Source organism: Primulina huaijiensis, chromosome 5, assembly GCF_012295235.1.
Source record: "Primulina huaijiensis isolate GDHJ02 chromosome 5, ASM1229523v2, whole genome shotgun sequence".
Lineage (NCBI taxonomy): Eukaryota > Viridiplantae > Streptophyta > Magnoliopsida > Lamiales > Gesneriaceae > Primulina > Primulina huaijiensis.
Genome location: NC_133310.1, coordinates 5,254,632 through 5,268,969, shown reverse-complemented (window position 1 = coordinate 5,268,969; position 14,338 = coordinate 5,254,632). Strand labels below are relative to the sequence as shown.

The 14,338-nt window shown below is 34.7% G+C and overlaps 2 protein-coding genes across 3 annotated transcripts; both read right to left on the bottom strand.

Annotated features, from left to right (window-relative positions):
- Positions 1-554: 554 nt before the first annotated feature.
- Positions 555-3,066, bottom strand: LOC140976519 (uncharacterized). 2 transcript variants are annotated; one of them, XM_073440739.1, is made up of 2 exons: positions 2,769-3,066; positions 555-2,018 (listed from the first exon to the last, which is right to left on the bottom strand). In XM_073440739.1, the coding sequence occupies exon 2, from the start codon at positions 1,966-1,968 to the stop codon at positions 1,048-1,050; it is 921 nt and encodes a 306-aa protein (XP_073296840.1). In that variant the 5' UTR covers positions 1,969-2,018; positions 2,769-3,066; the 3' UTR covers positions 555-1,047. The 2 variants fall into 2 exon arrangements, with proteins under 2 accessions (XP_073296840.1, XP_073296839.1); XM_073440738.1 differs by having other exon boundaries at positions 555-2,021; positions 2,769-3,065.
- Positions 3,067-7,857: 4,791 nt separating this feature from the next.
- On the bottom strand, positions 7,858-8,760 carry LOC140977850 (uncharacterized). The gene is made up of 2 exons (XM_073442582.1): positions 8,600-8,760; positions 7,858-8,423 (listed from the first exon to the last, which is right to left on the bottom strand). The coding sequence occupies exons 1-2, from the start codon at positions 8,651-8,653 to the stop codon at positions 8,022-8,024; spliced, it is 456 nt and encodes a 151-aa protein (XP_073298683.1). The 5' UTR covers positions 8,654-8,760; the 3' UTR covers positions 7,858-8,021.
- Positions 8,761-14,338: the final 5,578 nt, after the last annotated feature.

The following is a 14,338-nucleotide window of genomic DNA, read 5'->3' as shown; positions in this document are numbered from 1 at the left end:
TCTTCAGTTTTCTCAATATGCCGTGGCAAATTGGTTGATATCACATTGGCGGAAGCTATATTGACGACTTTTTTTTTGGCTGTCCGGCTAAAATTATTGCATATGTTATTTATGGATACTCTTAACGTATCTCACAAATCGATATCTTGAAACTGTCTCACAAAATTTTGTGTGTTTAATAAAACCTAAACCCTATAGAAAAATTTAATGCAAGTCAAATGTAACTTAATGGATATACTCTTTATTACCTAAACTTTCTAAGTTCAATTCTTATTTAAGTTTTTTCTCATTCTTTTTTATATTTATTATTTTTTTAATTATATATCAAAATTATAGTGTAATCTCTTACTATTTCACATAATTACATTTTGATCGTCATTTCTCATAATTACATTTTGATCTCCATTTAAATATAAACAAAATGAATTGAAAAAAATATTGTACTAAACACGCAACACATGTGTCGGTGTACTAATATATATAAACACTCAGCAATTTCTTCAATACAATAAACAATACCAAGCAGATTATTAAATAAATAGATGTCAATGGACTACCGGAATGCCAAATGGAATACGATATCAATAAACCAAACCAAATGCTACACAAGTGTCCAATCGAAAGACATCTTGAACTCAAACCCCATCACCCAGAAACAACAAAATATGCAGTTTTGGTACAATTTTAGATAAGTTCTTCAAGGTTGAAAGTGTTGCACAGTCATTAGATTCAGCTCGTCTTGCAAGAGGGGCGCCTTCTCCTGTGCGACGACTTGATGTATTGTGACGGCTTGATCTTGTTCTTGAATTTACTGACGCATTCCCTACTCTATAACTTTTTTATCTTGAATATGTAGCGTAATTTTCTCTATCATAACTTGATCACCATCTTGAATTGGTAGGATCATTTTCTCAGTCATACCTCACTGTTGACCTTGAAATCGAGAGGGGATTTCCTCCTCCATTGTTTGACCTAGGACTCTGAAATGATTGGATTGTTTTCTATGGGATAGCTCGATGTTGATCTTGACATCAACAAGGGATTCCCTCATTGACTGTGTGATGTTGGACTGGACTCAGAAATGGTTGGGTTGTTTTCTCTGTGATACATCGATGTTGGCCTTGAACTCGACGACGGACTTTGATCGTTGTAGCTTGGACTTGAATTATCTGCCGTTGATCTCCTATCGAGACTGTCATATTCTCTTGAGAAATCAGAATCGCTCCCCTCTGTTTCCAGAGATGAGAACACAGAGGCATCAGATAGAGGTAGACTACCAAATATGTCATCGTCAAAATCAGACATTTCTTCCATAGGGAAATCAAAGAAGGTTCCATCACTCCAAAAATCAGCATCCCCCAACTCATCCCAGCTAGGCCACCCATCCCAGGCATCTTCAAAATCCAACTGGTGTACAAGTGCATCATTGATATCTAGTTGACGCTCCAATGTTGTCCAGTTTGATTGCCGGATTGCAATGGTTTCTGATGGACGATCAGAGGGATGTTCAAGTCTAGCATGCTTCCTTAGCTCGGTATAATTTCCACTGATATTGCATGTTTCTAGAGAACAGCATCTTGGTTTCGAGTTCATGAACCTCCTTGCAGGCGCTTTGACAACCCACCCTGTGATACATCCCCGACAAAGGGGGCAAACGAGGTCAGACTTCTGTCCTGTCGTTGAAGATGCAAATGATTTTCGAAATTGATCAAGGCAATTTGAGTGTCGGTAGCTCGTGTCGCACATGAAAGGGCGACAACCTTTCTCCTGGGAGGAACATAGTAACAGGACAGCATTGTGTGGATGCTCCATGCAAATGGGGCATCGGGCTTCTTCCCATTCTCTTTCATCCCCAACAAGAGGGGACGTTCCATCATCCTTGCAACCTGTGTCCTTGAAGCTGCAAGAATAAGGAGATACCCTAGCCCGATCAAAAGATCGAGAATTCAACCTTCTTTCTTTTGGCATTTCAGAACTGGAGCAACTTTTTGGAACTTAGTCTGCTGAGCTGGCTGGGGCTGCTAAAAAAATTAAAATTACAATTTCATGAAGAAGTTAGTTATGATTTGTTCATCATTTCATGCATAAAAGAAACAATAATATTTCATTTCTGTAAAATTCAGACAGTTCAAAAAATTCATTTAGTTAGAAATTAATGCGCCCACATAAGCCGAAGCCAACAAGCAAATTCTAAAACTGCATAACTCGAGAAGGTTAAAAGATTTATGAATAACCGTGTAATTTGAATTTTCCTTGTGATTCGTTTGGAAAGAATCTCGTTGCAAATTGAACTCCTAGGTTTTATCCATGTTAACAAACAAACCAAAGAATTTAAAACAGAAAGAAATAGTCTCTCTTTTTAAAATTTATCTAATGTCACAGATCTGGTGATTTCGTTCTTCTATGAAACTTTATATTATTTCTGTTATCATTCAACTAAAAACAAAAGAATAAAATTTCTTCAAAATCCGGTACCGGAACACTACAGCTAATTTCATTTCATTCCGTTCCTTGAAGCTATAATTAATTTCAGAATTTGAACTTTACTGATATCGGAATCGAACACGAACGAATCATGACGAGTCAACCCTCGAAAATCTCTCCATGCAATCAATCAAAGCCCAAATTCACAAAGAATTACCCAAATCAAACCACCAAAAAAAAAAAGAAGAAAGGAATTACTCGAACAAATAGGCCCCTGAAGAACTAAAACAAAGAGTAAATAAACAAATAAAAAAACAGAAATCAACTGAAAACAAATCAAGTACCTCAAGCCCTAAATCGCAAAGTGATCGACCTCCGCCGACTAAAACACCAGCATAACAATCCCCGGCGATTAAATTTCTCAGATTTACACTTGCAGAGAATTAACACGAGATAAAGTAATAGGGCACCAGGATTTGAGAGATCGAAAATCCATACGAACCAGTGAACCGACTCGGTAAGCGGTCCAGTCGGACTGTCGGTCGTCGGGGGAATTGATAGCTGCGGAAACCACTGCCCAAAAATGACACCGTAAGACCAAAGGAAGTTCTTTTATAGTTTTTCTTGTTAATAATAAAAGTTTCTACTTGAGGAAAAATACACGGAAAAGGAAGAAATATAGGCAAAATGCTAATTTTAAATAACAATATACACAAAAACTTGTGTGAGACGGTTTCACGGATCGTATTTTGTGAGACGGATCTCTTATTTGGGTCATCCACGGAAAAATATTATTTTTTATGCTAAGCGTATTACTTTTTATTGTGAATATCGGTAGGGTTGACCTGTCTCATAGATAAAAATTAGACTGTCTCACAAGAGACCTACTCAACAATATATTGATTAAATTTGAAATAAAATTATAAATTACTTTTTCAAGACTTATTTAATGAATGTAAGCAAAATTTATACATTAAAGATAATATTCTAATTTTTTTATGTAATCATTTGATTGATGTGTGTTATATAACTAATATATCAATAAATAATAATTGCAACAAACAGTTCTAATTTTTTTTTAAAAAAATACATTATTTCGAACATGGCTAATTCAATGTCATCATCAGCGAAGACGTACCACACATATAATTATAAGATCCGATATTTATCGTTTTATCAAAAGTTATATATTGAATATTAATATTTTGGCCGTTAGAGATGTAAGTCATATAAACTTTGCATCTGGAGTAAACATTTGATTTGATTTCTCACGATGCATGTTATAATTTGACTTCAAATTAGATTTTTTGTAAGAATTTTTTTGTCACTTGTGGTTCAATGCTTCGTCCATGCATCACAGGGCAGAGGCAGCGAGGAATTTAAAATAAATCGACAGACTTAAACATGGTCAAATCCTAACAGTTCCGTGGAGGAATCAGTCACCATTGATCTGATCGGAGCAATTGTCTCCGGAATCAGTAGTCGGCTCTATTTGAATTGAACGCGTCGTGCGCAGTTCATCCCGAATTCTTATTGTACATGTATGCAACGCATAGATAGAGTACTAGTATAATTATATCACACCCGTGCAGTGCGGCATGCATGCCTGTCCTATGTTCGTATTGACGGAACCAGAAATATGACTCTGTCCGGACTAAAATTTTAAACTCTTGAATCTTTTAATATTTTAAACTGATCTATCCGGACTAATATCTTACTATTCCAAAATTATACAAAATTTACATATAATTTTTTTTAAAAAAAAAATTGGATCACCCGAGCTTTACATATGGCTCCGCCACTGTATGTTCGTGTTTCTGATTTCTTGCTTTAGGGGGTGACATTTTACGGCAAAAAAATAAATAAGAAGACACGTGAAATAAACTACTAACCATATGAATCATCGTACAATCCTTGATGCATACCAACTCAGTAAAATCCACATGTTAATGCATATATTATCCAAAGTTAAATGGCTTGATAGAAATTTACATCGGGAAGATATCATAATCACAATTTAAGGGGAAAAAAAAAAATTTTAACCCAAAACCAATGGGCGAAAAAATAATTAGTTCAGGTGATATATGTTAAAATTTTTGGGGCCATAATATAATTATAAATGTTTGTTTGTCATCAATTAAATAAGTCGTAAAATTATGTTGTCTAATTTAGAATAAGAATTGACTTGAGGACTTAAACGTCATGATATTATTGTGTGGATATCATATATAATATTTCTGGTTTGTTGAGGGGTCAAATTAAAAATAATAAAAACTTGTTTAATTATAAAACAATGGTTATGTTCCCAATTTGCATAATAAAGTTTCAAGTTTTGTATCACATCAACAAAACTCTGGCTTAAAGAAAATCTGCAAATTGAAGATCATCACCGAAAATTGACTGCAAAATCATGGATTCGGACACACTTCTGCAATTATGATTATTATATATGTTGTTTCTTGATAATTGAATAGTATTTGGGGGTTGTGTGTTGAGATATGAAATCCAATTGATTTCTCCAATATAAAATTCAATATATAATTCAATTCTCACTCACGTTCAACTCAACATTCGCTCTCAAGAAGTATAGAAATATTCTTCTTTGGAGACTTGAACTCGTAACCTCGCTCCGATACCAACTGTTAGGATCAAACTCTTACCATTGGGCCAAAAGCTATAAATGTTAGCCAATGCAAAACTTTATTTTCTTATTTTCGTGGTAGCACATAGTACGCTTAATTAAGTGCTAATAGGTCGGGTTTTTGGTCAATGAATTTGGGGAGGTGCGTGTTATATGTTGGTGTTGCTTCATATCTATTAGAAATTATTCCTAACATTTCTCTACCATCATCCATGTTCCCAGCAGAGAAAACATTATTCGTTAAGATATGACATCACTCTTTTACGACTACCTAGCACTACAAGAAAAAAGGCCTACGACAACGGTTTTTCCCCGTTGTTATAAGTCTTTTAAAACTGTTGTTAAAGCCCCTGTGGTTAAAGGGTGCGCTCAAAGACAACGGTTTTTATCCGTTGTTGAAGCTACAATTTGCGACGGTTTTTAACAAATCGTCGTAAATAAATATCGCGACGGATTTTTGTTAAACCGTTGCTAGTTAGCGACGGTTAGGTAATAAATCCCGTCGCTAATTTTAGCGAAGGTTAGTTCATGATTTCCGTCGCTAATATTTTCAGTAAAAAAAAAATTTACTTTTAATAATTCTAAAAAAAACTTGTAATTTGAATAGACTGAGATCTTAACTAAAACTTAAAAATTTAACAAAAAATAAAACGAAAAAATTTACATAAATAAGCGGGGGTTTCAAAAACTTTGAACAATTTTTTAAAATTACCGAAACTAAAATTATATAAGAAAAATTTTAAGTGTTGTGAAGTTGTGTGTTTTAAAATGGACCGAATGAGCGGGTATTTATAGAAGAGTTGCGACGGGGTTTGGTTAAACCATCGCTAATAACGACGGTTTAACAATGAACTGTCGGACATTTATAATTTGCGACGGTGTTTTTTAAACCGTCGCTAAATGTAGTATGGTTGTGCTAACACCGTCGCTAAAATTAGCGACGGGGTAATATCAACCGTCGCTAATTAAAAACATGCGACGGATTTATTTTAAACTGTCGCTAAATATAGCGACAGATATGATACCGTCGCTATATATAGCGACGGTTTTAGGACAAACCGTCGCTATTTTTAAATTAGCGACGGTTGACATAAAAACGTCGCGAAATACGTTTTACATCACCCTTTTCGACAACAGTTTAAGAAAACTGTTGTCGATTGTCCAAAAAAACACGCTAATAGACAACGTTTCTATAAACCGTTGTCTTTAACCCTAAAAAACGCTCAAATGACAACGGTTTTATAAAACCGTTGTCATTGACCCTAAAAACCGTTGTCTTTGACACCTAAAAGACAACGGTTTTTATAAGACCGTTGTCTTTTGTTTAAAAAACACACATACGACAACAGTTTTCACTAAAACCGTTGTCAAAAAGCATACGACAATGGTTTTAGTAAAAACCGTAAAACCGTTGTCGTAGGTGTGTTGTTGATCTTGTAGTGTAGCCAACTAGATCAAGCGGCGCAACGTCAGCAACATAACTTACACGAACTTCTCAGGAGGTCACAAATTCTAATACTATTCTCACTCGTGCACACTTAACCCAGCATTCCCTTTCAAGAAATATAGAAGTATGCTTCTTTGGATACTTAAACTCATGATCTCACAGTGATACCAAATGTTAGGATAAATTGATTACCACTAAGATATAACTATTGTTGTTAGTCAAAACAAAACTTTATTTTTTTATACTTATGACAGCGCAAAATGCATCTACTTAGGTGCTAATGGGTCAGGCTTTATATTCATGAGTTGGAGATATGTGTATCTATCTAATGGTATTTTATATCCTTTAAATATCAGTCTTACTCTTTTTGTACAACATGTCTTATCTCTAATACATACAATATTACCCATAAAGATTTAAAATCACTATTTTACAAGCCGCCTCATCAAACAACACAATAGTAACAATGAAACTTGACTCACAATAGTAATAACTCATCTCGATATACTCTCATTACGTTGATAGTGTAGTTTAAGAGTTTTTTTTTTTTTAAACATATTTATATATCTTTCTTTTGGCTACTCAAGGCCATAAAATACATAGATACATAGATTCTAGGTCATAAAGTACATAGGTTCTAAATATGGAGCCTTAATCCATATGTTTGAATAACTTTTAAAAATTTGTTTTAATAGGAGAGTAATTTTTAAAAAAAATTAAGTTAAACTAGTTTAAACTAGTTTGTAAACTAATAGTATTCAATAGGTACATTTTCAAAATCATTCCACAAAATGAAAAAATAAAAATCCGAAAATATGTAACAATAAAAACAGTCACAACTCGACCATTGCAAAATATTCACTATGAGGAATTTCAACAGTGGTCCTGATAATTATATCAATAAGTTAGAAAAAGCAACTGCTAATACAAATATTAAATATTAAAAGTAGACCGTTTTCGTTAAATTACCCAACCATTAGTCAACCAAAAATCAATTAATAGACAATAAATTCCATAGGTATAAAATTAAGTACTTAAATAGATAGAAAATAAAAAGGGGTTCACATCGGTTTTGTGAAAACCACTGCTGCTGATAATATGAACAGTTTCAAGAGTGATCCTCACACTCATATCGATATAGCAGCGGTTTGTTTAATATTTAATAAAACAATTCACTGTTTTAAAAAATATTCAAACTAGAGTTTCAAGAATAATTTTAAGCGAACAAACTTCAGTCATTGATCAATAAAAGAAATTTGTACAAACGATACATACAAACCCGTACAAATGTGTTCGTGAAAAAACTTTGAACAGTTGTTGAGATAATGTAAATAAACCAACAAACTTGGATCCCAATGATTAATCCAGCATTTCATTAAGACAACGTTATTGGTGTACAAAACACAAAACCTCGCCCTCGAACAAGAGCATAGAACATATTCAAGGGACGAGGATTTCTTGCACTGCATGTAACCGAAAAAAAACATCTAAAATCAAAGCACCGATACTCTACTTCTCCACTCCTCCCTGGCGGCCCTGCTCCGTGGCGCCGCCACCCATGCCGACCGTATTCTTCACAGCATCCGCCGCTCCTCTGGCCATCTGCTTCACCTGTTCACCAGTCTGCTGCATGACCCCACCGGTCTTCTCTTTCCCACACTGTGCAGTTTCCTTGCCAGACTCAGTCATTTCGGATGCCTTATCCTTGGTTGCTTCAGCTGCACCAGAAGCCTTGTCCTTCGCGGCTTCAGCCGTTTCGAAAGCCTTGTCCTTGGCTGCGCCCACGTAGCCGCCGGTTTTGTCTTTGGATTCGTGGGTGCGGTCCTGAGCCGATCGAGCAGCTCCCGAAGCCTTGTCTTTGGCTTCCTGGGCTTTGTCTTTCATCGTGTCCATTCCATGCTGCGCCTTCTCCTGGAGAAGGCGAAGTTTCAACATGGTTAATAATCTTCTAAGATATACATTAACGGTAAAGAATATCACGTGTATATATACATACATACAGTTTCACTTGCTTATATAAATACGTCTTTATATATATTTTCATCGTATATGATTGAAATGTATAATATGCACATTTGTGCATTTACCTGGGCTTGACCTTTAGTTTCACCAGCTTTATATCTTTCATCTCGTGACGCCATTGAAGAAAGAACACCGAGCAGACTACTCGAATTCGAAAACGCTGGTTATTACAGAGCTCAAAATTTCTAACACCGTATGACGGTATGAGTCAACAGATGAAAATTTCACCGATAAAAGTGTAGTAGAAAGGATGTGCGAGTTTATAGAACTTGAAAATAGATAAGAAGCTGCCACGTGTTCAGTGTTAGCGACGCGTGTTAAAGCTACGTGGCATTCAGCAGCGAGCTTGATGGGATTTTCCATTGGTGTATGTGCCAGTAGTTTTTTTTATTATTTGTTTTCGTAAATACAGGCAGGTAATTCATTTTAAAAAAATTCAATTTGAACTCATTTTCCTAAACTACATCACTTTGTTTTACTTTATATTTATATTTTAAAATTATATGTAGTTTATGGTCGGAACTAAGCAACTATATCATCAATTTTTCTCTACATTTATCTGTGTTTTTGTTGAAGACTGATTCAAAGAAGTAAGGAGACTTGATCTTTGATATTTTAGATTTATTATTTATTTTGATTTAGCCAATAAAAATAGTGCCAATAAAATCTCTAGTTGTTGAGATAATTCAGTTGTTTAATGTTGGATTATAAGCCTATATAAAGACATTCTCTGTTCTGAAATAAGATGAGGAAATAGTTTTGTTCTCAAGCAAAATATTCTTCATTATCTTGCCATTGTTCCTCTGTCATTCATTTCCAAATACTCTTGTTTTCTTTATTTCCACAACATTTGTGGTATGATCAGAGCTAGGTTCTTTCATAACTGGGTTTCAAACTGATGACAACTAATGGCAATGTTGTAAGCATCTCTCAACCAGCCATACCAGTATTCAAATGAGAAAATTATGAATTCTGGAGCATCAAAATGAAAACTCTTTTCAAGTCTCAAGAATTGTGGGACTTGGTCGAAAATGGATACCAAGATCCAGATGATGAAACAAGACCGAAAGAAAACAGAAAGAAAGATGCAAAGGCATTATTCTTTAATCAAAAAGCTAGGGGTGTCAAAATGCGACACGGCCCGTCAACCCGATACGACCCAACACGAAAAAAATCAGGTTCGGGTTGGGGTTCGGGTTCGGGGTCGGGTTCGGTGGGTTCGGGTTATTGCCATGTTAGACGGGTTTCGGGTTGACCCGATTTTTTTTTTTTAAAATCCTATATTTTTATATATTGTATATTTAAATAATAAATTTTCATCATTTAATATTTATTTGTATTTTTTATTTTTTTAATAATTGTTTATTTGATTTAGTAAATATACTTTTAATTTTCTACAATTAAATCGAAAATTTTGTTATTATGTGTTTAAATTAAAATATTACTATTATTTTTTCGAATTTTTTTTAAATTTTTTTAAAAAAAAATTCGGGTTATGCGGGTTAGACGGGTTGAGTCGGGTTAGACGGGTTCGTGTTCGGGTTGGGGGTTTTCGGTTTGCTTCGGGTTCGGGTTGGAAAAAAATAAAAAAAATTTCGCGGGTTGACCCGAAACCCGACCCACCCGACCCGATTGACACCTCTACAAAAAGCTATCCATGAATCAATTTTTTCCAAAATTGCTGGTGCAAATACATCAAAAGAAGCTTTGACAACCTTAAAGAGTGCGTTTCAAGGGACATCGAAGGTAATTATTGTAAAACTTCAAACGGTTAGTCGGGATTTCGAAACCTTACTTATGAAAGAAGGAGAATCCGTGCAAGATTTCTTGACCAGACTTGTTGAAATCGTCAATCAATTTAGGTCCTATGGAGAAGAAATTTCTGATCAAACAATTGTGTAGAAGGTGCTTAGAAGTTTGACTCCAAATTTGATCATGTTGGCCCCGCAATTGAGGAATCTAAGGACTTATCAACATATTCATTTGATGAGCTAATGAGATCACTGCAATCTCATGAGGAAAGAAAAAATAAATTGGTTGAAAAAAATGAAGAAAAAGCCTTTCATGTGTAAGGGGATAACTCAGCAAAGATATGCAATCGGTAGAGGACGTGGAAGGGGAGGATCACGTGGCAGAGATGATTATGGCAGAGGAAGAGGTGACAAAAACATTGGCATCCAATGTTATTATTGCAAAAGATTTGGGCATATAAAGGCTGATTGTTGGAAACTAGATAAGCAAAACAACCTCAAACAACAAGAAGAAACTAATGTCCCATATTGTAACTACTATAAAAAAAATATGTGCATGTGCAGGATCAGTGCTGCTATAAAAATAGGCAAGAAAATTATGTAGAAGAGCAGGAACAAGATTCAAATTTGTTCATGGCTTATCAAGAAGATGCAAAGTCTACTAACAATATTTGGTTTTTGGATAGCGGATGCTCTAATCATATGACATGATCAAAGGCATTATTTAAGGAGCTTGATGAGTCATACAAGATAAAAGTAAGACTTGGAGATGACAAACAAATGCAAGTGGAAGGAAAAGGTACTATAGCAGTAAATGATGCATGTGGTAATATTAAGCTCCTTCGTAATGTCTATTTCATTCCCAATTTAACTCAAAATCTCTTGAGTGTTGGGCAACTAATGGGTAATGGGTATTCTGTCCTTTTTGACAATGGCTCGTGTGTAATTAGAAATAAAGAATCTAATCAAGTCATTGTTGATTTTAAAATGATGCCAAATAAACTGTTTCCTCTTGAAGTTTCTAGTGTTAAAAATCATGTCTTTGTTGTCAAAGAAAACATCAAGTCCAGATTGTGGCACTTGCGTTATGGGCATTTGAATATTAAAGGTTGGAAATTGTTGAGTCAGTAAAAAATGGTTTCCGGGCTGCCTAACATCTAGTCTTTAGGTTTATGTGAAGGGTGTGTGTATGGGAAGCAATACAAGAAATCGTTTCCTATTGAAAAATCTAGAAGAGCTACAAATCATTTGGAGCTTGTTCATGCTTATTTGTGGGGTCCTATTCAAACTGAGACATTTGGAGGAAGTAAATATTTTTTGTTATTCACCGATGATTACAATCGCATGAGTTAGGTTTATTTTCTGAAATTCAAGTCAAAAACATTTGAATCATTTAAAAAATCCAAGGCACTTGTTGAGAAGCAAAATGACGGAAACATAAAGACACTTTACACTGATAGAGGAGGTGAATTCTTATCTAACAATTTTATTCAGTTTTGTGAAGAGCAGAGGCTGCACAGAGAGTTGATTGCTCCATATACACCCGAGCAAAATGGCATAGCTGAACGAAAAAATTGAACGGTGGTTGAAATGGCAAGGAGTATGGTTAAGGCAAAAGAACTTCCAAATAAATATTGGGCCGAAGCTGTTGCTACATCAGTTTATTTACTAAATTTATCACCGACCAAGGCTGTTTTAAATCAAACACCATATGAAGCTTGGAGTGGTAAGAAACCTTCAGTAAGTCATTTAAAAATATTTGGTTGTATTGCATATACTTTGATTGATTCGCATAATCGTAGCAAACTTGATGATAAATCAACAAAATGCATTTTTGTTGGTTATTGTACACAATCTAAAGCATATAGGCCGTATGAACTTGTCACTGGAAAAGTGATTATTAGCAGGAATGTCATATTTAATGAAGATGCAAATTGGAAATGGCAAGAAGAATCTGGAGGTGTTCATATTGATGTTCCATCATTAATTGAAGCTCCACAAGTTGAAGAATTTCCTTTGCAGCAGAATTCTTCAAGTTCGGTTCCTTCAAATTCAACCACTTCAAGTCCTATAGTATGTAGCAACCCATCTTCAGATGAAACACCACCACTGAAATTTCGATTATTGAGGGAAATTTATAATTCAACTCAAGATTTATTTGTTGCTGATCCTGTTAAGTTTGAAAAAGCTATAGGAAAAAAAAATGGCGTGTTGCAATGGAAGAAGAGCTAAAATCAATTCAGAAAAATGAAACGTGGGAATTGATGAACTTACCGGAAGGAAAAAATGCTATTGGAGTCAAATGGATGTTTAGAACAAAGTATCATTCGGATGATACCATTGATAAACATAAGGCTCGTCTTGTTGTGAAAGAGTATGCCCAACAACAAGGAATTGATTATGAAGATACATTTTCTCCTGTCGCACGCTTTGAAACAATGAGCATTTTACTTGCACTAGCTGCCTATTTAAGTTTTCCTATTTACCAAGTCTGCATTCTTGAATGGGGAATTGCAAGAAGACGTTTATGTCACCCAACCTGAAGGTTTTATTATTCATGGTAAAGAAGACAAGGTGTATAAGCTCAAAAAGGCTCTTTACGGGTTGAAACAAGCGCCACGTGCATGGTATACAAAATTGACTCATATTTTTTTGACAGTTGTTTTGAAAGAAGTAAGAATGAGCCCACACTATACTTGAAGAGACAAGGTAATGATGATATTTTGATCATATGTATTTATGTAGATGATATGATCTATATGGGGTCATCTTCTGCTCTTGTTAATGAATTCAAAGTTTGCATGAAAAAGAAATTTGAAATGTCAGATTTGGGTCGATTACATTACTTTCTTGATCTTAAAGTGAATCAAGTTGAGGATGTGATTTTTGTTTCACAAAAAAAAAATGCTACTGATCTTCTTAAAAGATTCAGTATGACCAATTGTAAAGTTGCAGACACCCCAATTAATTTAAATTAGAAACTACAATTTGATGATGGCACTGGAGAAGCAAACTCAAAGTATATCAGAAGTATGGTTGGAGGCCTGATTTATTTGACTCACACTCGGCCTGATATAGCATTTTCAGTTGGGGTGTTATCAAGGTTTATGCACTCTTCTTCAAAACATGATCTAGGTGCTACAAAAAGAGTGTTACGCTATATTGTAGGAACAACTGATTTTGGGTTATGGTATGATCATGATTCAGACTTTAAATTGCTTGGATTTAGAGATAGTGACTGGGCTGGGTGTTTGGAAGATAGAAAGGGTACATATGGTTATGTTTTTAGTCTTGGTTCAGCTATTATCTCACGGTGTTCAAAGAAACAAGCAACAACAGCATTGTCATCTTCCGAAGCAGAGTATGTAGCTGCTACTTCAACAGCATGTCAAGCTGTATGGTTGCAAAGAATTCTAGAAGATCTAAGGCATAAGCAAATTGAAGCAACTAAGATTTATTCTGACAACAAATCTGCAACAGCTATGTCCAAGAATCCATTATACCATGGAAGAACAAAGCATATTGATCTTCGAATTCATTTTATCAGAGAGTTGGTTGCAAAAGAGTTGATTACTTTGGAGTTTTGCAATACAAACGAACAAGTTGCTGACATATTTACGAAATCCCTTCCATGCAAGAAACATATGTATTTCAGAAATCAACTAGGAGTTTGTAGCTTTGAATCAAGGGGGAGTGTTGAAGACTGATTCAAAGAAGTAAGGAGACTTGGTCTTTGATATTTTACATTTATTATTTATTCTGATTTAGTCAATAAAAGTAGTGTCAATAAAATCTCTAGTTGTTGAGATAATTCAATTGTTTAACGTTGGATTGTAAGCCTATATAAAAGCATTTTCTGTTATGAAATAAAATGAGGAAATAGTTTTGTTCTCAAGCAAAATATTATTCACTATCTTACTATTATTCCTCTGTCATTCATTTCCAAATATTCTTGTTTTCTTTATTTCCACAACAGTTTTTATATTTTTCTAGAAAATCAACGAGTTTTTCGAAGAAAAAAAAAAGACTGAGACAAAAACAATTTGATTAGTC